We start from the raw sequence: 19,449 nt of genomic DNA on the forward strand, positions 1-19,449 counted from the left end.
GGCAATGGGATGTTTTTAAAGGCAGACATGATCATTGGAAGATTAATGGAAAGAGAAACTGAAGGCAGTGTATTCATTCGCATCTATATTCTGTTTCTCATTTCCAAATTAGGATGGCATTCACACTGACCTCCCTCGCCAATAGTTTGCACCTCTGCAGTCTCAGCCGTCCTTTCAATGTTGGAGACGGGGAGGGGGTGGGGGTTGAAAGATGTTTTTATTGTCTGATGAGGAAAGCTGCTCTCAGTTTACCAGCGAGGTCTGGGTGCTGAAGAGACAGGGGCTCACACCTGCCTGACGTCAACTAGGCGGCGGCGGCAGCGATTCGCCCGCCCTCCCTCCCTCCCTCGCTCCCAGTCGCTGGCAGACTGCAACAACATGGGCTGGCGCCTGGTCACCACTGTCAGCAGCTGGGTGAGAACAATGTAGTAGCGCCGCCGCCCCCCGCTCACTCTCCGACCCGGGGGCTCAGGCAGAAAGGGGGAGGGAAGCGAGGGAAAGGTTTGCAACCGTGACTAGGTGTGCGGCGGTGTCCCAGTCTGAAGCATGCTAATTTCTGATACACATTGTGTGTGTGTAGCCGGATGTCCACTGAATGGTTGGGTGGTGGTTTGCTGTGTATGTGCGAGCGTGGTGTCTGATTTGGCGTGAGGATGGTGAATGTGAGTGCGGTGTCTGGATGTGTAGTGGGTGTGTGCGAGATGTGCTGCTCTATGTTTCGGAGCTAGGTGAGTGTGGTGCCTGTATGTCACCGTAGGAGATGGTGTGGATGAGTTTGTGTGTGAGTGTGCTAGGGGTGGGTGCGTTGATGGGTGTATGTAGGGGTGCGTGCGTTTGTGCGCTTGTGTGTAGGGTTTGGTGTGTAGCGGTGGTTGCGTTGGTGTGTGTGTTTGTGGATGTGTGTAGGGGTTTGTGTGTGTAGGGCTGTGTGCATTGGTGTGTGTGCATTTGTGTGTGTGTAGGGGTGTGTGCATTGGTGTGTGTGTGTGTCGGGGTGTGTTTGAAGGGATGTGTACATTGATGTGTAGGGGTGTGTGCATAGATGTGTGTGTGTGGGGATGTGTGCATTGATGTGTGTAGGGATATGTGTATTGGTGTGTGGAGGGATGCATGCATTGGCGTGTGTGTAGGGATGTGTGCATTGGTGTGTGTGGAGGGATGTGTGCATGGGTGTGTGTAGTGGTGTGGGAATGCATGCATTAGCGTGTGTATGTAGGGTGTGTGCGTACGGGTGTGTGGGGATGAGTGCATTACTGTGTGTGGGGATGAGTGCATTACTGTGTGTGGGGACGGGCGCCTTGTCGCGTGTGTTTAGGGGGGTTGACCGTTATGAAGGGTGGTGCTGATCCTCTGGCAGATCGCTAATTAACGCAGTGGCACTGAGGTGGTGCTGAAAAGCATATATTCAAAATCAAACCTATATCGGAAGATACGGATCAGATATAATGTTTTTATTTTCACGGGCGGAATTGTCATTTATTTAATGCATTACTTTCCAATCAAACATTTCTCCCGATGCAAAGTGCTGGAGTGACTCGGCGGGGCAGGCAGCATCTCTGGAGAGAAGGGATATGTAGCGTTTCAGGTCGAGGTTGAGAGTTAGGGGAGAGGGGGACAAGAGATATTGACGGCGATGGAGAGATATTCCTTTGTTCCATTTCTCTCTCGAGACGCTGCCTGTCCCGCTGAGTTACTCCAGCATTTTGTGTCTGTTTTCAGTATGAACCCGCATCTGCAGTTCCTACTTACATATTTCTCCTGACGTCTCGCTCCCACCAGCTATGGTTCGTTAGCGCTGAATACAACTCCCAGAATCGAACAAAAAAATCATTTTTCAATGACAGATCAGTTTATATTTTATTGGTCGGGTTTAAATATTTAAATACGACTTTCCCAACAATGTTTTGATGACCTACTGGAGTTAATGCACCATTTGATCTGGCAGCAACGGTCACCTTGAGGTATCAGCGCGCTTTGCTTTGAGGAAGGAAGTTTGAAACTAAAATCAAATTTCAACGCGACTGTTCGTATTTTAATGTCCCCGTTTTTATGCCTGATTATACAGAGCAGTACATAGATAATAAAAAACTTGCAGTGGGAATATTCATACTTAAAAAAAGCACTTGATACCGTAAATCATGACATTTTACACATGAAACTGGATAGGTATGGCATCAGAGGGGGTTGGATTGGATTGGGTGAGAAGCTATTTAAGAAACAGGCAACAATCTGTAGAAATAGGTGAACATAAATCAACTTACATAAACATAACTTGTGGAGTACCTCAAGGGTCTGTGTTAGGTCCAAAGCTTTTCATAATATACATTAACGACATATGCAGAGTATCAAATAGACTGAAATTGATTATATTTGCCGATGATACAAATACTTTTTGTTCCGGTGACAATTTGAAGCAGCTTTTGGAGGTCATCACATCAGAAATGAATAAATGAAAGCAGTGGTTTGATGTCAACAAATTGTCTCTAAATTTAAGCAAAATAAAGATTATGCTATTTGGAAAACATAAAACAAACCCTCAAGTACAATTGAAAATAGATAACATAAGTCGAGAAAGAGTATATGAAAATACATTTCTTGTTGTGATCTTAGACCACAAAATCTGCTGGAAACCACATATAAACCACTTCAAAGCAAGACTGGCAAAGTCTATAGCAATATTGGGAAAATCAAGACACATTCTGGACCACAAATCATTACATACTCTGTATAATACACTCATATTGCCATATCTGAGTTACTGTGTTGGAGATATTGGGTAACACCTACAAAACCAGCCTACTGCTGTTATGCACATTACAAAAAAGAGCAATAAGAAATATCTTGAACATACCAATTTATTATTCTTAAAGTCACATACACTGAAGTTCACCGATCTGGTTAAATTTAAGTGCAAAAAATCATGTACAAAGCAAGAAATAATTTACTTCCAGGAAATATACAAAAACTGTTTATGGAAAGACAGGGCTGGTATAATTTGCGAGGGGGACTTAATTAAAAAAAACTCAATGGCAGAACAACTCTTAAAAGTATATGCATAGCAATCTGTGGGGTGAATTTGTGGAATGGTCTGGAACAGGAAATAAAACTTAGCACAACCATAATTCAGTTCAAAAAGATGTACAAAAACACTTTTTTTTAAAGGATATTGGGATGAGGATGGGTCATTGAGTGGGATATTTGTTATACTGATTGTATTGGGAAAGGTGATTATAGGGTGATGGGTTGTATATATGACTAAGAGATACTGTATAGTATATGAGGGTTTTTTCTTTTCTTTTTTCTTTTTTTCTCTTTTTTTTGTATGGCTTTGTAAATATTTGATTGGTGTATAAATATAAATAATTTGGAGTACATATAGCTGCTGGTGTACATATGGTGTACATATAGCTGCTAAATTTGTATAAGATAATTATAAACAGTTGAATAAGGGGTGGGAATTAATAAACTTTGGCTTCTTCCTGCTCCTTTTCAGACACACACGATTCATTTATTTATAAATATTGTTTATGACACTTTATAAATATTCTTGTTTTGTTTTTTGCATGCTGTTTCACACTTGCTTTCTATTCTTTTATTCTGTTCGAAATAAATAATTAAATTAAATAAAAAATTAAATAATAACAGAGGGAACCTTATTCCTGCCCAGGATGATAGTATAATGTTTTCCCAAAGCTCTGTCTATTTTATTTTACGAACTTTGTTTTCAATAGAACTATTCGGCCCGAAGGTCCATGTAGACCATGATGCCAAGTTAGACCAATTTGCCCTGCCTGCTTGTGATCCATATTCCTCCATTACCTACTTGTCCATGTGCCTGTTTAAAAGCATTTTAAACATCACCATCGTGTCTGCCTCCTGTATCACTCCAGGCACCCACCACCTCTGTGTAAAATAAAACTTGCCCCATACATTTCCTTTAAACTTTGCCTCTCTCACCTTAAAGCTATGCATGCCTTCTCCTGCTCTTCTTCTCCTCCCCCCCACCCCCTATCGTCTCCCAATACATTTCCATCCTATATGTTTCTCACCTCAGTCCACCCACCCTGCCTATTTATATAGGATGGTGAATGGTGACTCACCGTCCTCAAAGCTTTACTCATTGTCGCAGGGGAGAACATGATTTCTATAAAAGTACCAAACAAAAGGAGAGCTGCTGTTGAAAGTGTGCGGGCCAGGCAGCGTCTGTGTAGAGGAGTGAATATTTGATGTTTCCGGTCAAGATCCTTCATCCAGACTGAGTCCATTTCCCTCCTTAGATGCTGCCTGAGCTGTTGCGTTCTCCGTCTGCTCTCCGTTTGTTTTACTGTGGATTCCAACAACTGCAATGATGAATCGAGGACCAGAGAACATAGGTTTAAGGTGAAGGGGAAAAGATTTAATAGGAATCTGAGGGGTAACTTTTTCACACAAAGGGTGGTGGATGTATGGAACAAGCTGCCGGAGGAGGTTGTTGAGGCAGGGACTATCCCAACATTTAAGAAACAGTTAGTCAGGTACATGGATAGGACACGTTCAGAGGGATATGGACCAAACGCGGGCAGGTTGGAGTAGTGTAGCTGGGATATGTTGGCTGGCAGTAGCGGACTGGGTCTAAAAATATTGGTTGCCAGAAGACAAAGGGGGCCCACTTCATCAGGGGCCCACTTACCATTGGGCAAGCTGACACCCTGGCCAGTCCGCCACTGTTGGCTGGTGTGGGCAAGTTGGGCCGAAGGGCCTGTTACCACATTGTGGCACTCTAAGACTCAATGCAGCCTCCTCTGCCTCCATTCTGAAGAAGCTGACTTCAAAGAAGTTTAAGAATAATTACATGCCTCCATCAGGCTCCCGTGCACATATTGAGAAGGTGGATACACTGGGGGGTCAAATTTGTATTGTGGGTGACAGCTTTTTACCCAGTTTCCATTAGCAATGGGACCCTCCCCATCACTGCCTGCATTATATTTGGCAATTAAGTTGCAAGAGGTAGGCAGGCGTCAAATCAAAGCCTTAGAATTTTTCCAGCATGTTTAGCTCTGGGCAGGTCAGGTGGTGTCCAGGATGTCCCAGAGAGGGACAAGCCATCGACAACTCATATTTGTGAGTTCAATGAGGATTATTTCTTCTTACTTGGACTCACAGTGACATTTTCTACAGTTTTGAGGTTTCCTGAAATGATCTTGCTTTGGCAAAGAACCTGAATTATTTATTTATAAATTCTGTCACAAAATATAAGCCTCATGGGTGAGGCCTTTTGAGATGGTAACGGCAAACACATAAGCTACAGAGCGCAAGTTCAGTAAACAGGACAGTGGGTGAGGAATGTCTGTTTGTTTAACTTGCATTTATTTCAATGCAAGAGGCTAGACAGAAAAGGCAGATGAACCCAGAGCATGGATAAAAACATGGGACTGGGATATGTTTAAGAAAAAACTGCAGATGCTGGAAAAATCAAAGGTAGACAAAAATGCTGGAGAAACACAGCGGGTGAGGCAATATCTATGGAGCGAAGGAATAGGCGACATTTCGGGTCGAGACTGATGTGGGGGGTGTCCGGAAAAAGAAAGGAAGAGGCGGAGACAGTAGGCTGTGGGAGAGCTGGCAATGGGAGGGGAAGGAGGGAGAAAGCAAGGACTACCTGGAATTGGAGAAGTCAATGTTCATACCGCTGGGGTGTAAACTACCCAAGCGAAATATGAGATGCTCCTCCTCCAATTTGCGGTGGGATGCACTCTGGCCATGGAGGAGGTCTAGGACAGAAAGGTCGGATTCGGAATGGGAGGGGGAGTTGAAGTGCTGAGCCACCGGGAGATCAGGTTGGTTAATGCGAACTGAGCGGAGGTGTTGGGCGAAGCGATCGCCAAGCCTGCGCTTGGTATCGCCGATGTAGAGAAGTTGACACCTGGAACAGCGGATGCAATAGATGAGATTGGAGGATGTGCAGGTGAACCTCTGCCTCACCTGGAAAGACTGCTTGGGTCCTTGGATGGAGTCTAGAGGGGAGGTAAAGCGACAAGTGTAACATTTCCTGCGGTCGCAAGGTAAAGTACCGGGGGAGGGGGTGGTTTGGGTGGGAAGGGACAAATTGACCAGGAAGTTATGGAGGGAGTGTTCTCTGCAGAAAGCCGAAAGGGGAGGAGATGGGAAGATGTGGCCAGTGGTGGGATTCCGTTGGAGGTGGTGAAAATGTTGGATTATATGTTGTATGTGACGGCTGGTACGGTGAAAGGTGAGGACAAGGGGAACTCTGTCCTTTTTACGAGTGGGGTGGATGGTGAGTGAGAGTGGAGTTATGGGATATAGAGGAGACCCTGGTGAGAGCCTCATCTATTACCGAAGAGGCCCTAAAGAATGAGGACATCTCTGATGCCCTGGTTTGGAACACCTCATCCTGGGTGCAGATGCGGCATAGACGGAGGAATTGGGAGTAGGGGATAGAATCCTTACAGGAAGCAGGGTGGGAAGAAGTGTAGTCCAGATAGCCATGGGAGTCAGTGGGTTTATAGTAGATGTCGGAAGATGCAGTAGACGTAGTAGATGTCACCTCGCCCAACACCCCAGCTCAGTTCGCATTAACCAACCTGATCTCCCGGTGGCTCAGCACTTCAACTCCCCCTCCCATTCCGAATCTGACCTTTCTGTCCTGGGCCTCCTCCATGGCCAGAGTGAGTGCCACTGCAAATTGGAGGAGCAGCACCTCATATTTTGCGTGGGTAGTTTGCAGCCCAGCGGTATGAACATTGAATTCTCCAATTTCAGGTAGTGCTTGCTTTCTCCCTCCCTCCTCTCACCTTCCCAGCTCTCCCATAGCCTATTGTCTCCGCATCTTCCTTTCTTCCCCCCCCCATGTATGGAGATAACAGATAGCTGGAAGAATTATACGGTTATTTTAGTAGGGTATTTCCAAATATTGACTGGGACTGCCATTATGCCGTGTGCTTGGATTGGATGGAATTTGTAGTGAATTTAGTAAAAAATTCCCAATTAATATGTAGATAGCCATATTAGAGAAGGGGCAAAATTCAGCTACCTCTTGGGAGAAAAGGCAGGGCAGGTGATTGAAGTGTTAGTGAGAAACCACTTTGGGACCAATTACCATAATTATATTAGTTTTTAAATAGTTGTGAGAACTATGAGAGCAGCCTTGAACAACTACCTACCTCCTATATGGATTGAAGGGCGTGTTGGAGCATGTGTAAATCAGGAGAGCAAAAAAGATGGCACATAATAGGTTTTGAAGATAAGGTCAACCCCCATCCACAGTTGCCTCTACGGAGGCCCGATGTTCCAGGCCGTTCTCGCCGGGTGATGTTGCTCCGGCGTCGGGAGAGTCCTCTCAGCGGCTTGGGACACCTGGAACGGCCGCTTCCTTACCGGAGACCGCGGCTTCCGAAGCCGACAAGGCCGCGCCAGTTGGAGCTCCACCACTGGCGATCTCATCGAGAGATCCCAGGCTCCCGTTGTTAAGTTCAGCGCCGCCGCTGCGGCTGGCCGCTCCACAGACCCGCAGCTCCGCGATGTTTTTTCTCGGCGGTCTTCAGCTCACCGGAGCTCCAGCGCGGTGACCCAGGCAAGGCATCGCCCGCTCCGCTCCGCGATAGCGCTCCAGCGCTGTGTCACCGCCGAAGCCGAGGTGCTGGGCGGTCCCTCAGGAAAACGCCGCTCCAGGCCCGCTGGTAGGCCGCGAGGACGGGTCGACGGTGCAGCCCGGAGAAAAGCTGCCTCTCCGACCAGGTAGGGACCCTAGAAAGTAGTTTCCCCCTCCCCCCCCTTCCCCCACATAAAAAAGTCTAGACCTCCTAAAAACAAAACACTAAAACTCACTAAAAATAAAAAGAGTGGAAAAGACGGACAGCTGCTGGCTAGGCAGCCATACACAGGATTCCCCTGTTGCACCACTACAATGGCCTTGATTGGAGTCTATTGATCTACCGTATCATCTGTCTAGTTGATTGCCATTGATTGCACTTTCTTTCACATTCCGCTTCTCTTTGTTCCGTTCGCATCCAGCATTGGATTGGAAATAATATTTATTTTCAGGTTAATCCATATTAACTGTGTTAAAAATAGCCTGGCTTACCTTAAAGGTCTATATAAGATAAACTCAATTCTCTGCATGAACTGACTTGAATAATTAGTTACAATTATAAATGTAAACACGTCAGGTCTAGAAACAGGAACATTACAGATTGATGAAGTTAAATAATGTCATGAATAAAAGTTTGAAAATCATTTCATTGCACCCGAAAAGTTTGCAGGACAAAGAAAGTTGCTGTTTTAAAAATGACAGAACTTGCAAGAATATGCATTTATATATTGAACATAGACACAAAATGCTGGAGTAACTCAGCAGGACAGGCAGCATCTCTGGAGAGAAGGAATGCATGACGTTTTGGGTCGAGACCCTTCTTCCACCCAGACCCGAACCGTCACCCATTCCTTCTCTCCAGAGATGCTGCCTGTCCCCCCGCTGAGTTACTCCTGCATTTTGTGTCTATCTTTGGTTTACACCAACATCTGCAGTTCCCTCCTATGCATTTATATATTACGTATTAATATTGAAAAACTTCCCAAAGCTCTTCACATTCAAAAGAAAACATGACATCAATAATTGAAAAACATAAGAAAGGTAACGAAGATTACTCAAAGACTTCGGTGAAGAAATTGTTCTATGTTCTAGTTCTGGTGTATAAAGCAGTATTCTATCTCATCTTAACATTGTGAAAGATGCAAGATAAGTACAAACTTAAATTGCAAAGTTCACAATACAGCATTCCATAGAAACATAGAAACATAGAAACATAGAAAATAGGTGCAGGAGTAGGCCATTCGGCCCTTCGAGCCTGCTCCGCCATTCAATATGATCATGGCTGATCTTCCAAATCAATATCCCATACCTGCCTTCTCTCCACACCCCCTGATCCCTTTAGCCACAAGGGCCACATCTAACTCCCTCTTAAATCCAGCCAATGAACTGGCCTCAACTACCTTCCGTGGCAGGGAATTCCACAGATTCACCACTGTGTGAAAAATGATTTTCTCATCTCGGTCCTAAATGACTTCCCTCTTATCCTTAATTCCCTTAACTCTTATTCCCTATGCAACATCATGCTAAAACAGGCAATGTTGGCATCAGTAATTTATTCCCAAATGATACATTGAAAGTTCTTGCAGTTGTCTGCATGTGCCAAAGCAGGCACGATCTTTGCAGCCAGCTCTTAAAGGACCATATTACAACAGTTATCTTCCAGATGCAGAAAAGTATTGCTATTGAATGAATGGGCATTGCAATGATACCATAGACCGAGTACCGCCAGGGGGTAAAAAGGACTTGGACAGTCTGCTGAAGAGTAATGTCCACAGGATACATGATCCACAAAAGCCCATGGAGACCATCCAGAACTAAAGCCAAATGCTCCTGTCAGCAAGTTGACAGGGAGGCCCCTGTAGATATAAATGTGATCCATGAATGCTTCAACTTTGGGGAAGTCCCAGCTGCTATTGGGCAACTGAATCATTCTATGAACAACTAGATAGTGGGCCGGAGCTACTGTATACCTCATTGGAGACCCTTGGACAATCTTTAATACAATGCTACTGGACTTTATCTTGCACTAAACGTTATTCATAGAAACTTAGAGTCAAAGGAAAACAGGAGGGGTGAGAGGTTTAGATGGGAAACGGTTTTGATACAGGTTGTGAAACAAAATAGTAAGATTAAACGAGAACTTACCAGTTTGAAGTTTGATCTTGATTTTATGAGGAGTTACGATGAGCGATTACGTGAAGAAGGGCCGTCCATCTGCGTGCGCGTCAATCTTCAAAGCAGCGGTGTTAAATCACAGATAAAAAGAAGACCTGAGAATAGTAAGATTGAAGAAACTAGAACTTCCATGTGACCTTGATAGTATGAGGGTGGGAGCGGTGGGCACGTAATCGCTCATCGTAACTCCTCATAAAATCAAGATCAAACTTCAAACTGGTAAGTTCTCGTTTAATCTTACTATTTTACTTTGGAGTCACGTGAGTGACTACGTGAAGATTTCAAAGCTCTGTGATTTTACGCCGGTTACGAATCCAGGCGTCACACACTGAATGGATTGACCATGGATGCGTGTAATCATTAAAGCATTCAGACATTACGTAGTTAAGTAAGGACACTGATGCTTTTAATGAAAGAAATGTTTTTAAAAACTAGTTTCCCCTCCCAACCTTGGGGGTAAACTATGGGACAGAACTTAAAATGGTACGTGCAAACACCCCCAGTCCGGTAATAGGTTTGTTATAAAACCGATGGACCGTTATTTCATTCGTCCATCCTGCAGCCACTAGGATGTTGTCAAGAGGCACGTCCATTGCTCTTGCTGCCGACGTAGATGCAGCCCTGGTGGAGTGAGATTTAACCATACTGAACGTTCACTCTGTTACCAGCCATTACCCCCTTTGACCATCTGGAGATGGTTTGTGTTGACACCTTCTGGTCTGTTCTGAGCCTCTGTGGTTCTCCGTAACTCTCAGATAGTGGTGTTAGTATGTTACCACACACACAACCGTAGGTCCTCTGGATATGCCAAGAACTGGATCTCCATCCCTGGCATTCCTGGCCTGCTATGTTTATATCAGGTTCCTGATTACGAATGTTATGTTGTTCATATTGGTGGTCATGTGGTCCAACCGTAGCTTTTGCAGTGTCTGGACTCTTTGTCAGCATACCACCTTCAGGGTTAGTTATAGGCGGTCCCCACTGTCAAAGTAGGGTTAGTACCACGCTCACATCCCATGTCCGTGTACCTTGGTCTTAGAGGTATTAGATTGTAAATTCTCTTCATGAATTTTGTTGTAAAGGGGTGCGTTCCTATCGACCCGTGCCCTGCTTGCAGCATCAGATAGGAGGAAAGTGCGCCTCTTGCACTATTGATTGCACTATAACTTTGTTTATAGTTATGGTACAGAGTTGATAGGAAACTCCAAGACATCTGTTATCCGAACTGTGTTGTATTTGTTCGGACAGTCCTATGCCTTGAAATGGCCTCCTCAGAATCTGCAGACCAACAAGTTAATACGTTCGTGTAGTGGATGATTACTCCCTGTAACTGGGTTCACTAAGAGGTCCCTGCTCTTGGGTACAGCCATAACTGGCTGGACTATAGTTCCCAACATTTTTGGGGACCAGGCTTGAGTAGGCCAATCTGGCACTACCAATATGCCTGTGGCTTAGTCTTGCTTGATTTTGGTCAAGCATCGGTTTGTGAGACAATTTTGCGGAAAGCATGCATAAACAATCCTCCCCAATTGAGGGAGAAAGCATCCACTGCCTTTGTTCCTGGATCCTGCTTGCAGGACACATATCTGGGTAACTGATGGTTTAGTCTAGATGCAAATAGATCAAATCTGGTATGCCAAATCGTGTAGTTTTTTAGTTAAATACTGCCTGATTCAACATCCATTCTGTGTTGTTATTAAACATCCGTGATCCAGCATCTGTCACCGTGTTATATCTACCTCGTAGATTTCCCAAATATTCCTCTTGATACACCAGTGCCAAATGAGGTTCGACAATCTATCGTAAGATACAGATTTTACACCACCCTTGTTAGTGGATATGTGCCACCGCAGTGGTGTTATCAATCTGAATTTGAACAAGCACCGGTTGCATATTGCTACAGAACCCCTTGAGTCCAAATTGTGCCCCCAACAATTCTGGGTAATTGATTCCATGTGTTGGGGAATTACAGACTCCTGCTCATTCCATCTGCCCCCACAGCTCTAGACTGTGTTAGTGGCTCCCCATCCTTAGCCGCTAGCATAGGTCTGAAGAACCCTTGATGGCTTTCAAGCAAATTTACTTTGAGCTTTCTCACGTTCGTTATCCACCGTAGTTATTCAACAAAGGCCTCTGCTGGCAATCCATAGTTTTGCCAATTTTGCCTGCATGGAATCTGAGTGTTCGTTTCTTTGCTCGCTGTAATTCTGGTAATGCAAAGGCCCGTACGTACTGCTGGAAATGTGGCTACTATTTGCCAATTACACTCGCTGTTTACCTGATAGATGGCTAGTATTTGACTATCAGGTCATAGCAGGCTTGATTAATATAGTTGTTTGCACCTAGGCAAAGTCACCAACATATTTACTGTTTTTGATAGTAAATCCTAGGTAATCAATTACCCTTGTAGGTGTCAATTTTGATTTAACTGGATGGATGAGGTAACCAATTCTATCAAACAGGGTTTTGGTTTGCTTTGACTGATGCTTCTGCCAATTCTTGGTGACTCCAAAATGAAATTGTCCAAATATGCCATTACTATGTGGTTCTGAGACCTTTGTAGACCCAGAATTGGTTTCCGTAGTTTTGTCAATAGGCTAGGAGCTGATGTCAACCCATTTGGCAGATCCATACCATCCAGTTAAACTTCAAATATGTCCTGTTCTTAGTGAATAGACACCGAATAGTATGCATCTTTGAGATCGATGCATGCCATGTGACCATTTTATAGGAAGCTCCTATAAAACAGTAGTTAGACCGTAACAAAATTACTGTTTCTAAAAGTCTATACTGCACAAATGAGATAAACCTGGATGAAGTGACATCCTCCATCTGTCACATGTCCTGAATGGCAATCCTGCCCAAAATTACTGGGCCTGCCTCGAAGACAATTCCAGTCCGAGTTCCAAGTCTGCTTGTATGTTGTGCAGTAAAATTATCACGTTATTATCTGTTTTTTTTTTTTTTTTTTTTTTTTTTTTTTTTAAACCAGTTCTGAAATTTCATGTTATTGTCATTTTGAACAAGAACAGAAGAGTAAATTACCAACATGTAACTGCTCCACAATCCCTTGTTTCAGTAAACCCAGACCCACCTACCTCCATGACTACCGGTGGTCTTGTGGTAAGCCCAAAGGCCCCTGATGCGGATTCCTTTTCTCTCCTTGATTGGGAGTAGGACTGGTAAGGGGTGTGGATTCCATGTTTCTCCCGACCTCTGCTTGGGTCTGGTCTGAAAACCTCATCATACTGAGCCTGCCTTGTAGGACAATTCTGGCCATAATTTTGCGTCTGCCTTGAAAGAAGACTCTGATCGTATTTCCGTGCCCAGCTTTCAAGCTACCACCGGATTCAGTGAACCGTTTACCCCCTATGGAGGTGTGGGGTGTGTTGTCGCCTATGCGGATATTCTGCCAACTGTTGGCTCTTGAGGCCATATGCATGCTTCAGTATGTTCATACTTTAAATTCGAGATCAGTTACCTACTGATCATTCACACTCCCCTCCACTGAGAGTGAGGTTCGTAGGCAGCCCTGTAAACAGGTGCTGCCGCAGGCCCCTGAGGATACCTGTGCTGACATGGCCCTTCCAGTGGACCTAAATGAGATTCTAGCTTTGGTCAGACTGAAATGCACCATGAATGCTCCTCTCCTCAGAGCAGGAGACATTTGTGCAGCCCTGTAAACAGGTGCTGCTGCCTGCGGGTTCTCCATAATACCCCGGCTGTCAAGAGCTAGATTGCATCCAGGGAAGCACCCAGTGGAACCTGGATGATTGCAGAAGCACTTATTTTCTGTTAGTTTGTATGGAAGCTTATTATTCCTTTTATGTAAAGCATTTTGCTGTTGACTTAGTGCAATATAAGTAAAACTTACTTACTTCCTTTCTTCTGCTTGTCCCTGGGAAGGTTTCCCCCCCCTCTTCTTTGTACTCTGATTCAGAGTGATTTCTTCCACATGTAGTTCCCCCTCCAATGGGGAAGTCATTGGGCTGCCCCATATGTGAGGCTCCCGGCACCGGCACTGTTGTAGGCCGTGCTGATACTGCTCCCTCCTTTGGAGCAGATCATTGTTGGAGCAACTTCTCCATATGTTGCTCCATGTGGGAGAAGTCGTCCTCAGACGCTCTCCGTTGAGGGAGGGTATCCCTCTTCCCCGGACTCATCTGAGTCAACGGGTTCGTTTAGACTTGCGGGTGGCATTACGTCCCGCAGGACAACCATGGAGCTCCTGCTCCCGCGCAAAGTCTCCTGCCGATTCTGCTGTCGGCGCTAATGTCGGGAACAAGGCCGTCGCCCGCTATTTGGAAAGCTGCGGTCTTCGGCAGCCGACATCCCCGCGGGCCGTCTCCTCGACATCTGGGCTCCGAAAAAAAAACTTCAAGCCCGAAAGAACGCAGGTAAGTGATTCAACTTTCCTTACCTGCTCATCCCGACGGCCTGGGAGGACTCGGTGCCTGCCAGTCCGTCGTGCGTGTTGCGTTCAGACGTAATGACGCGCACGCAGACGGACGGCCCTTCTTCACGTAGTCACTCATGTGACTCCGAAGTAAAATTATAAACTCAGTGACATTGCAGATGGGAGGTGGATTCATAGTGGAAGAGATTAGTTGGTTTTAACATTGGCTTGGAAGAAGGGGTCAGAAGGTAGTTATTGAAGGTAGTTTCTGATTGGAAGCGTATGGCCAGTGTAGTGCTGCAGGGGTTGGTGCTGGGTTTGCTGCTGTTTATTAAGTACATTAACGATTTAGATGACAATGTAGTTAGCTTGCGAGTAAATTGGCAGATGACACCAAAATAGATGGTATAGTAGACAGTGGAAAAAGATGATGTAAGTTTACAACAAGATCTAAATCAGTCGGGAAGATAGGCCAAGGAATGGCCAATGGAATTTAACTCTGATAATAGACAATAGGTGCAGGAGTAAGCCCTTCAAGCACCGCCATTCACTGATCATGGCTAATCATCCACAATCAGTACCCCTTTCCTGCCTTCTCACCATATCCCTTGACTCCACTATCTTTAAGAGCCTTATCTAACTCTCTCTTGAAAGCATCCAGAGAATTGGCCTCCACTGCCTTCTGAGGCAGAGAATTCCACAGATTCACAACTCGCTGGGTGAAAAAGGTTTTCCTCATCTCTGTTCTAAATGGCCTGCCCCTTTTTAAATAAGGGGTAGGCCATTCTGATAAGTGTGAGGTATTGGATTGTGTTATGTCAAACGAAGGAAAGACTTGCACAGTAAATAGTAAGATTAAACGAGAATTTACCAGTTTGAAGTTTGATCTGTATTTTATGAGGAGTTACGATGAGGGATTACGTGAAGAAGCCCGCCAGGACGCATGCGTGTCATTCTTCAAAGCAGCGGTGTGAAATCACAGATAACTGTAATGACTAAACATAGTAAGATTAGAGAAGAGATACCAGTTGAGTATATGATCAAGGGTGGGAGCGGAGGGCACGTAATCCCTCATCGTAACTCCTCATAAAATACAGATCAAACTTCAAACTGGTAAGTTCTCGTTTAATCTTACTATTTTACTTCGGAGTCACGTGAGTGACTACGTGAAGATTTTAAAGCTCTGTGATTTCATGCCGTGGAAACGAGTCCATGCATTACGTCTGCCTTGATGACTGTAGGAGGAATTGTGTTAACATAATTTGGACATGAATTCGACATTGAAATCATAAAATTTATTAACACAAAATTATAACCCCTTTTTATGGGTTTAAATTAATTTACAGAACTCAAAATTGTTTCTGCAAACGTTCCAGGTTTCATTACTGGTTTGTTGTAAAATAATTGGAATGTTTTTTCCCCTGACCATCCTGCTGCCTTGAGGATTTGGTCCATTGGTACATCCAACTGTATTGCTGCCGATGTAACTGCAGCCCTGGTGGAATGAGATTTAAAAATATTAGTATCCACCCCAGCCTGTGTTAGCACCTGTTTCAGCCATCTTGAGATGGTCTTGACCGTCACTCGTTTGTGTGGTTGCTTGTGGCTGACCAGAAGTGCCTTCTCATTGCCGCTTATGATTTTTGTTTTCTCCATGTATAACGACAAATGTCTTATTATACAGAGACGGTCATCTGTTGGGTATGACCTAAATTGTATATTGAGGCCTGCTGATCCCTGTCTGTTCTGCTTTACTAATTCATAGATATGAAACGTAATATTTTCAGTTGAGGAAGTCATGTTGTCCAGTCTTAGTTTATGCAGTGACTGTACCCTCTGTGCCGTGACCAATGCCATTAGCATGACTGTTTTTAATGTCAGTCTGTGTAGGGACAGAGCTGTTGCTGGAGACCAATTCCTGAGCATCTTCAGGACAATACTTACATCCCATATTTGGGAGTACCTGGTTCTTGGGGGATTAGTATTAAAAATTCCCCTCATAAGTTTTGTTACCAGTGGGTGAGTCCCAACAGAGTAACGCTCTGTCCCCAGCCATAGGTAAGTCGATAGGGCACTTCTGGCGCAGTTGATGGCACTGTAACTGAGCCCCTCATCATAGTGGAGGCCTGCCAGATATTCCAGGACAGACGGGATGTTCATGTCTCTGTGGGTGAGGTTGTTTTTGTGACAATGCATCTCCCACTTCAGATATAGACCAGATACTGTTTTTTGGTTGACTGTCTTTGAGCCGCCGAGATCATGTTCACTGTTCGGTCCGTCAGTCTCAGTTATAGTAGAGGTGTTTTTAAACTCTACAAATTAATAAGTTCAAATGGTTATGGCATGGGTGGCTATCCCTTGTTACGGGATGTAGCAATAAATCTGGTCTATGTGGGATGGTGATACATGGTTCTAATACCATGTTTAGTACCATTGGGAACCATGGTTGAGTAGGCCAATCGGGTACTACCAAAATACCAGACGCAGAGCCTTGTTGTATTTTCCTTAATACCCGACTGATGAGGCAGAAAGGAGGGAATGCGTAAATAAACAATTTCCCCCAATGCAGCGAAAATGCATCTGTCGCCGCTGCCCCAGGGTCTGGTTCCCATGAAACATAATTTGCTAACTGGTGGTTAAGTCTGGATGCGAATAGATCGATATCTGGTGTTCCATATCTTGCTGTAATATCAGCAAATACTTTTTTATTCAACATCCATTCGGTGTTTTCATTAAATTTGCGTGACCTGGTGTCTGCCACTAAATTTAGTTTACCTGGTAGGTAAGTGGCTGATATCCAAATATCTCTCTGGATACACCATTGCCAAATTGTATTAGCCAGATTGTCACATGATGTCGATTTGTTTCCACCCATGTGGTTAATGTATGCTACCACGGTGGTATTGTCTATCTGTAGTCTAACATGCTGGTGATATGACCCAGTACAATATGACTTTAGGCCATGGAATGCACCCAACATTTCCAGGTAGTTTATGCCCAGTGTGAGTAATAATGATGCCTCCTGAGCAGTCCATCTACCTCCACAGCTGGTGATGGTATTGGTGGCTCCCCACCCAAGTGCACTGGCATCAGTTTGTAGTACCATGGAAGGGTTACTGACAATGATTGGATTGGAACAAAGCCAGATGTTATCTATCCACCATTTTAGTTCCATTTTAGCTTTGATTGGTAGTTTCATAGGTCTGTCAAAGTGACCTGCGTTGATTTTGAGTGCTTGTATTTTTGCTCTCTGTAAGTTTTGGTAATGTAGAGGTCCAAATTGTGTGGCTGGAAAGGCAGCCACCATTTTGCCAATTACTTTTGCTACCAATCTGATGGATGGTTTGCTGATTGTATTGTATTGTATTGTATTGTATTCAAATTTATTGTCATTGTCTCAATTAGAGACAACGAAATGAATTTTCCTTACAGGCAGTATCATAAAAATAAATAAATAATAAATAATAAAACATATTAAAAATCAAATTGAATTAAAAAAAGAAAAGCACAAACACAGAACGTCCACGACACAACATAACACAGTGGCACCAAGGTGAGGAAGGCACCATAGTCCAGCCAGCCTCCCCTCCGATCTTCCCAGATGCTCATCCGTGGTATGGGCCTTCCGAGCACCTGCAGTCGCCGCACCGGGCGGCCCGATGTTCAGGCCCTCACGCCGGGGTGGTGGAGCGCCGACGCCGATCCCCGACGGTAAACATCCTCCTCCTCAGCGGCCCGGACCTCCTGATCAGCCGCCTCCCGCAGTCGGAGTCCGCAGCTCCCAAATCCGCAGGCCGAGCCGGGCGGAGTCGCAGGACCCCGCGTTGTTGATCAGCGCCACCCGCGTAGGGAGCCCGCAAACCGCAGCTCCATGATGTCGGTGCAGTAGGTCCAGCACTCCGGGCTCCAGACGGTGATCCCCGGTAAGGCATCGCCAGCCCCGCGATGTTACAGCGCTGTCCCGCCGCTGCTGGAGCTCTGGTCGATCCCGGCAGGAAAGGCCGCGCCAATCCAGTAGGTAGGCCGCTGGGGGGGTGAGGACGCGACTCGAATAATAGTCGCGTTCTCTCCAGGAAGCGACCGAAGGACGGTATCCCCCTTACCGTGCCCTCTTCCCCCACATAAAGACATTTAAAAAAACATTAAAAAACACACTTTAACATAACTAAAAAAACAAAAAAACAAAAAGATACCGGGCTGAAGGTGGAGGCTGCTGGCACCAGCGCCACCGGAAGTACAACAATTACAACAATGATGTCAATGAGGTTATTGCAAGCCTCTATTAAATTTCTAGCCTTTCCCTTAGGCAGAGTCACCGACATGTGAACTGAGTCAATGGTGAACCCCAAATAGTCCATAGTAGTGGAAGGCGTTAGTTTAGATTTAACTGGATCGATAATAAATCCCAGTTTTTCAAATGACTGTTTTGTGGCTGTTACGGTTTGTTTGGCCAATTCCAAAGTTTTGCCCACAATGAGTATGTCATCTAAATATGCCATGACCATGTGTTTTCGTTTCCGTAGAAACGCTAGGGCTGGTTTCAAAATTTTTGTGAACAGCCTGGGGGCTAATGATAACCCATTTGGCAGTGCTTTATACTGCCAGTGTTGTCCCATCCAGTTGAATTTTAAGTAACATCTGTGGTCACCTCGTATAGGCACTGAATAGTAAGCATCTTTTAAATCGATGCTGGCCATGAAGTAACCTTTGGAAATTAATTGTTTAGCAGTAACAAAGGTTTCCATTTTGAAGTGAATATATTGTACAAATGTATTCAATTTTGTCAGATCTATGATGATGCGACAATCACCATCTTTTTTGTTTTTGGTAAATATATTGGACACGAATTCTAATGGTTCGTGTTGAGTTTGCTCAATTACACCTTTTACGTAAAGCCGCTCCAGTTCAGCTTGCGCTTCTGATTTTTCTTTATCAGAAAGCACGAACATTCGGTTCGGTATATGTTGAACTGGAGGGCTGTACTTGTGTATAAACTCTATTGTATATTCCTGGATGCTGCTTAAGATGTAAGTATCGGTTGTTAACATGCTCCATGCATTCAGAAAAGAGTGTAATCTCCCACCAACCTCCATGCTCCCTGTATTTTGTAGGGAACCAGACCCACCTACCTCCATAGTTACCAGTGGCAGGTTTACTTCTTTTTGTAGGTTCTTCGCTGCTGTTGTTGCGCTGGTGTCTGGATTTGTGGTTTGGTTGGCGTTGGAGGTCCGCGCATCTTCCAAGAAGGCCGGCCTGGGCCATGGCCTAAAAAAGACTCATGTTTTGAGTA

General features: G+C 44.8%; 1 protein-coding gene across 1 annotated transcript in view; it reads left to right on the top strand.

Moving 5' to 3' along the window:
- The first annotated feature begins 374 nt into the window (after window positions 1-374).
- Window positions 375-19,449, top strand: part of LOC116972014 (serine incorporator 1-like) — an 87,303-nt gene continuing 68,228 nt past the window's right edge. The window contains exon 1 of the mRNA XM_033019253.1: window positions 375-414. Coding sequence (XP_032875144.1) covers window positions 379-414 — 36 coding nt within the window. The 5' untranslated portion in view covers window positions 375-378. The remainder of the gene's footprint in view (window positions 415-19,449) is intronic.

This window comes from Amblyraja radiata, chromosome 4 (genome assembly GCF_010909765.2).
Source record: "Amblyraja radiata isolate CabotCenter1 chromosome 4, sAmbRad1.1.pri, whole genome shotgun sequence".
Taxonomy (NCBI): domain Eukaryota; kingdom Metazoa; phylum Chordata; class Chondrichthyes; order Rajiformes; family Rajidae; genus Amblyraja; species Amblyraja radiata.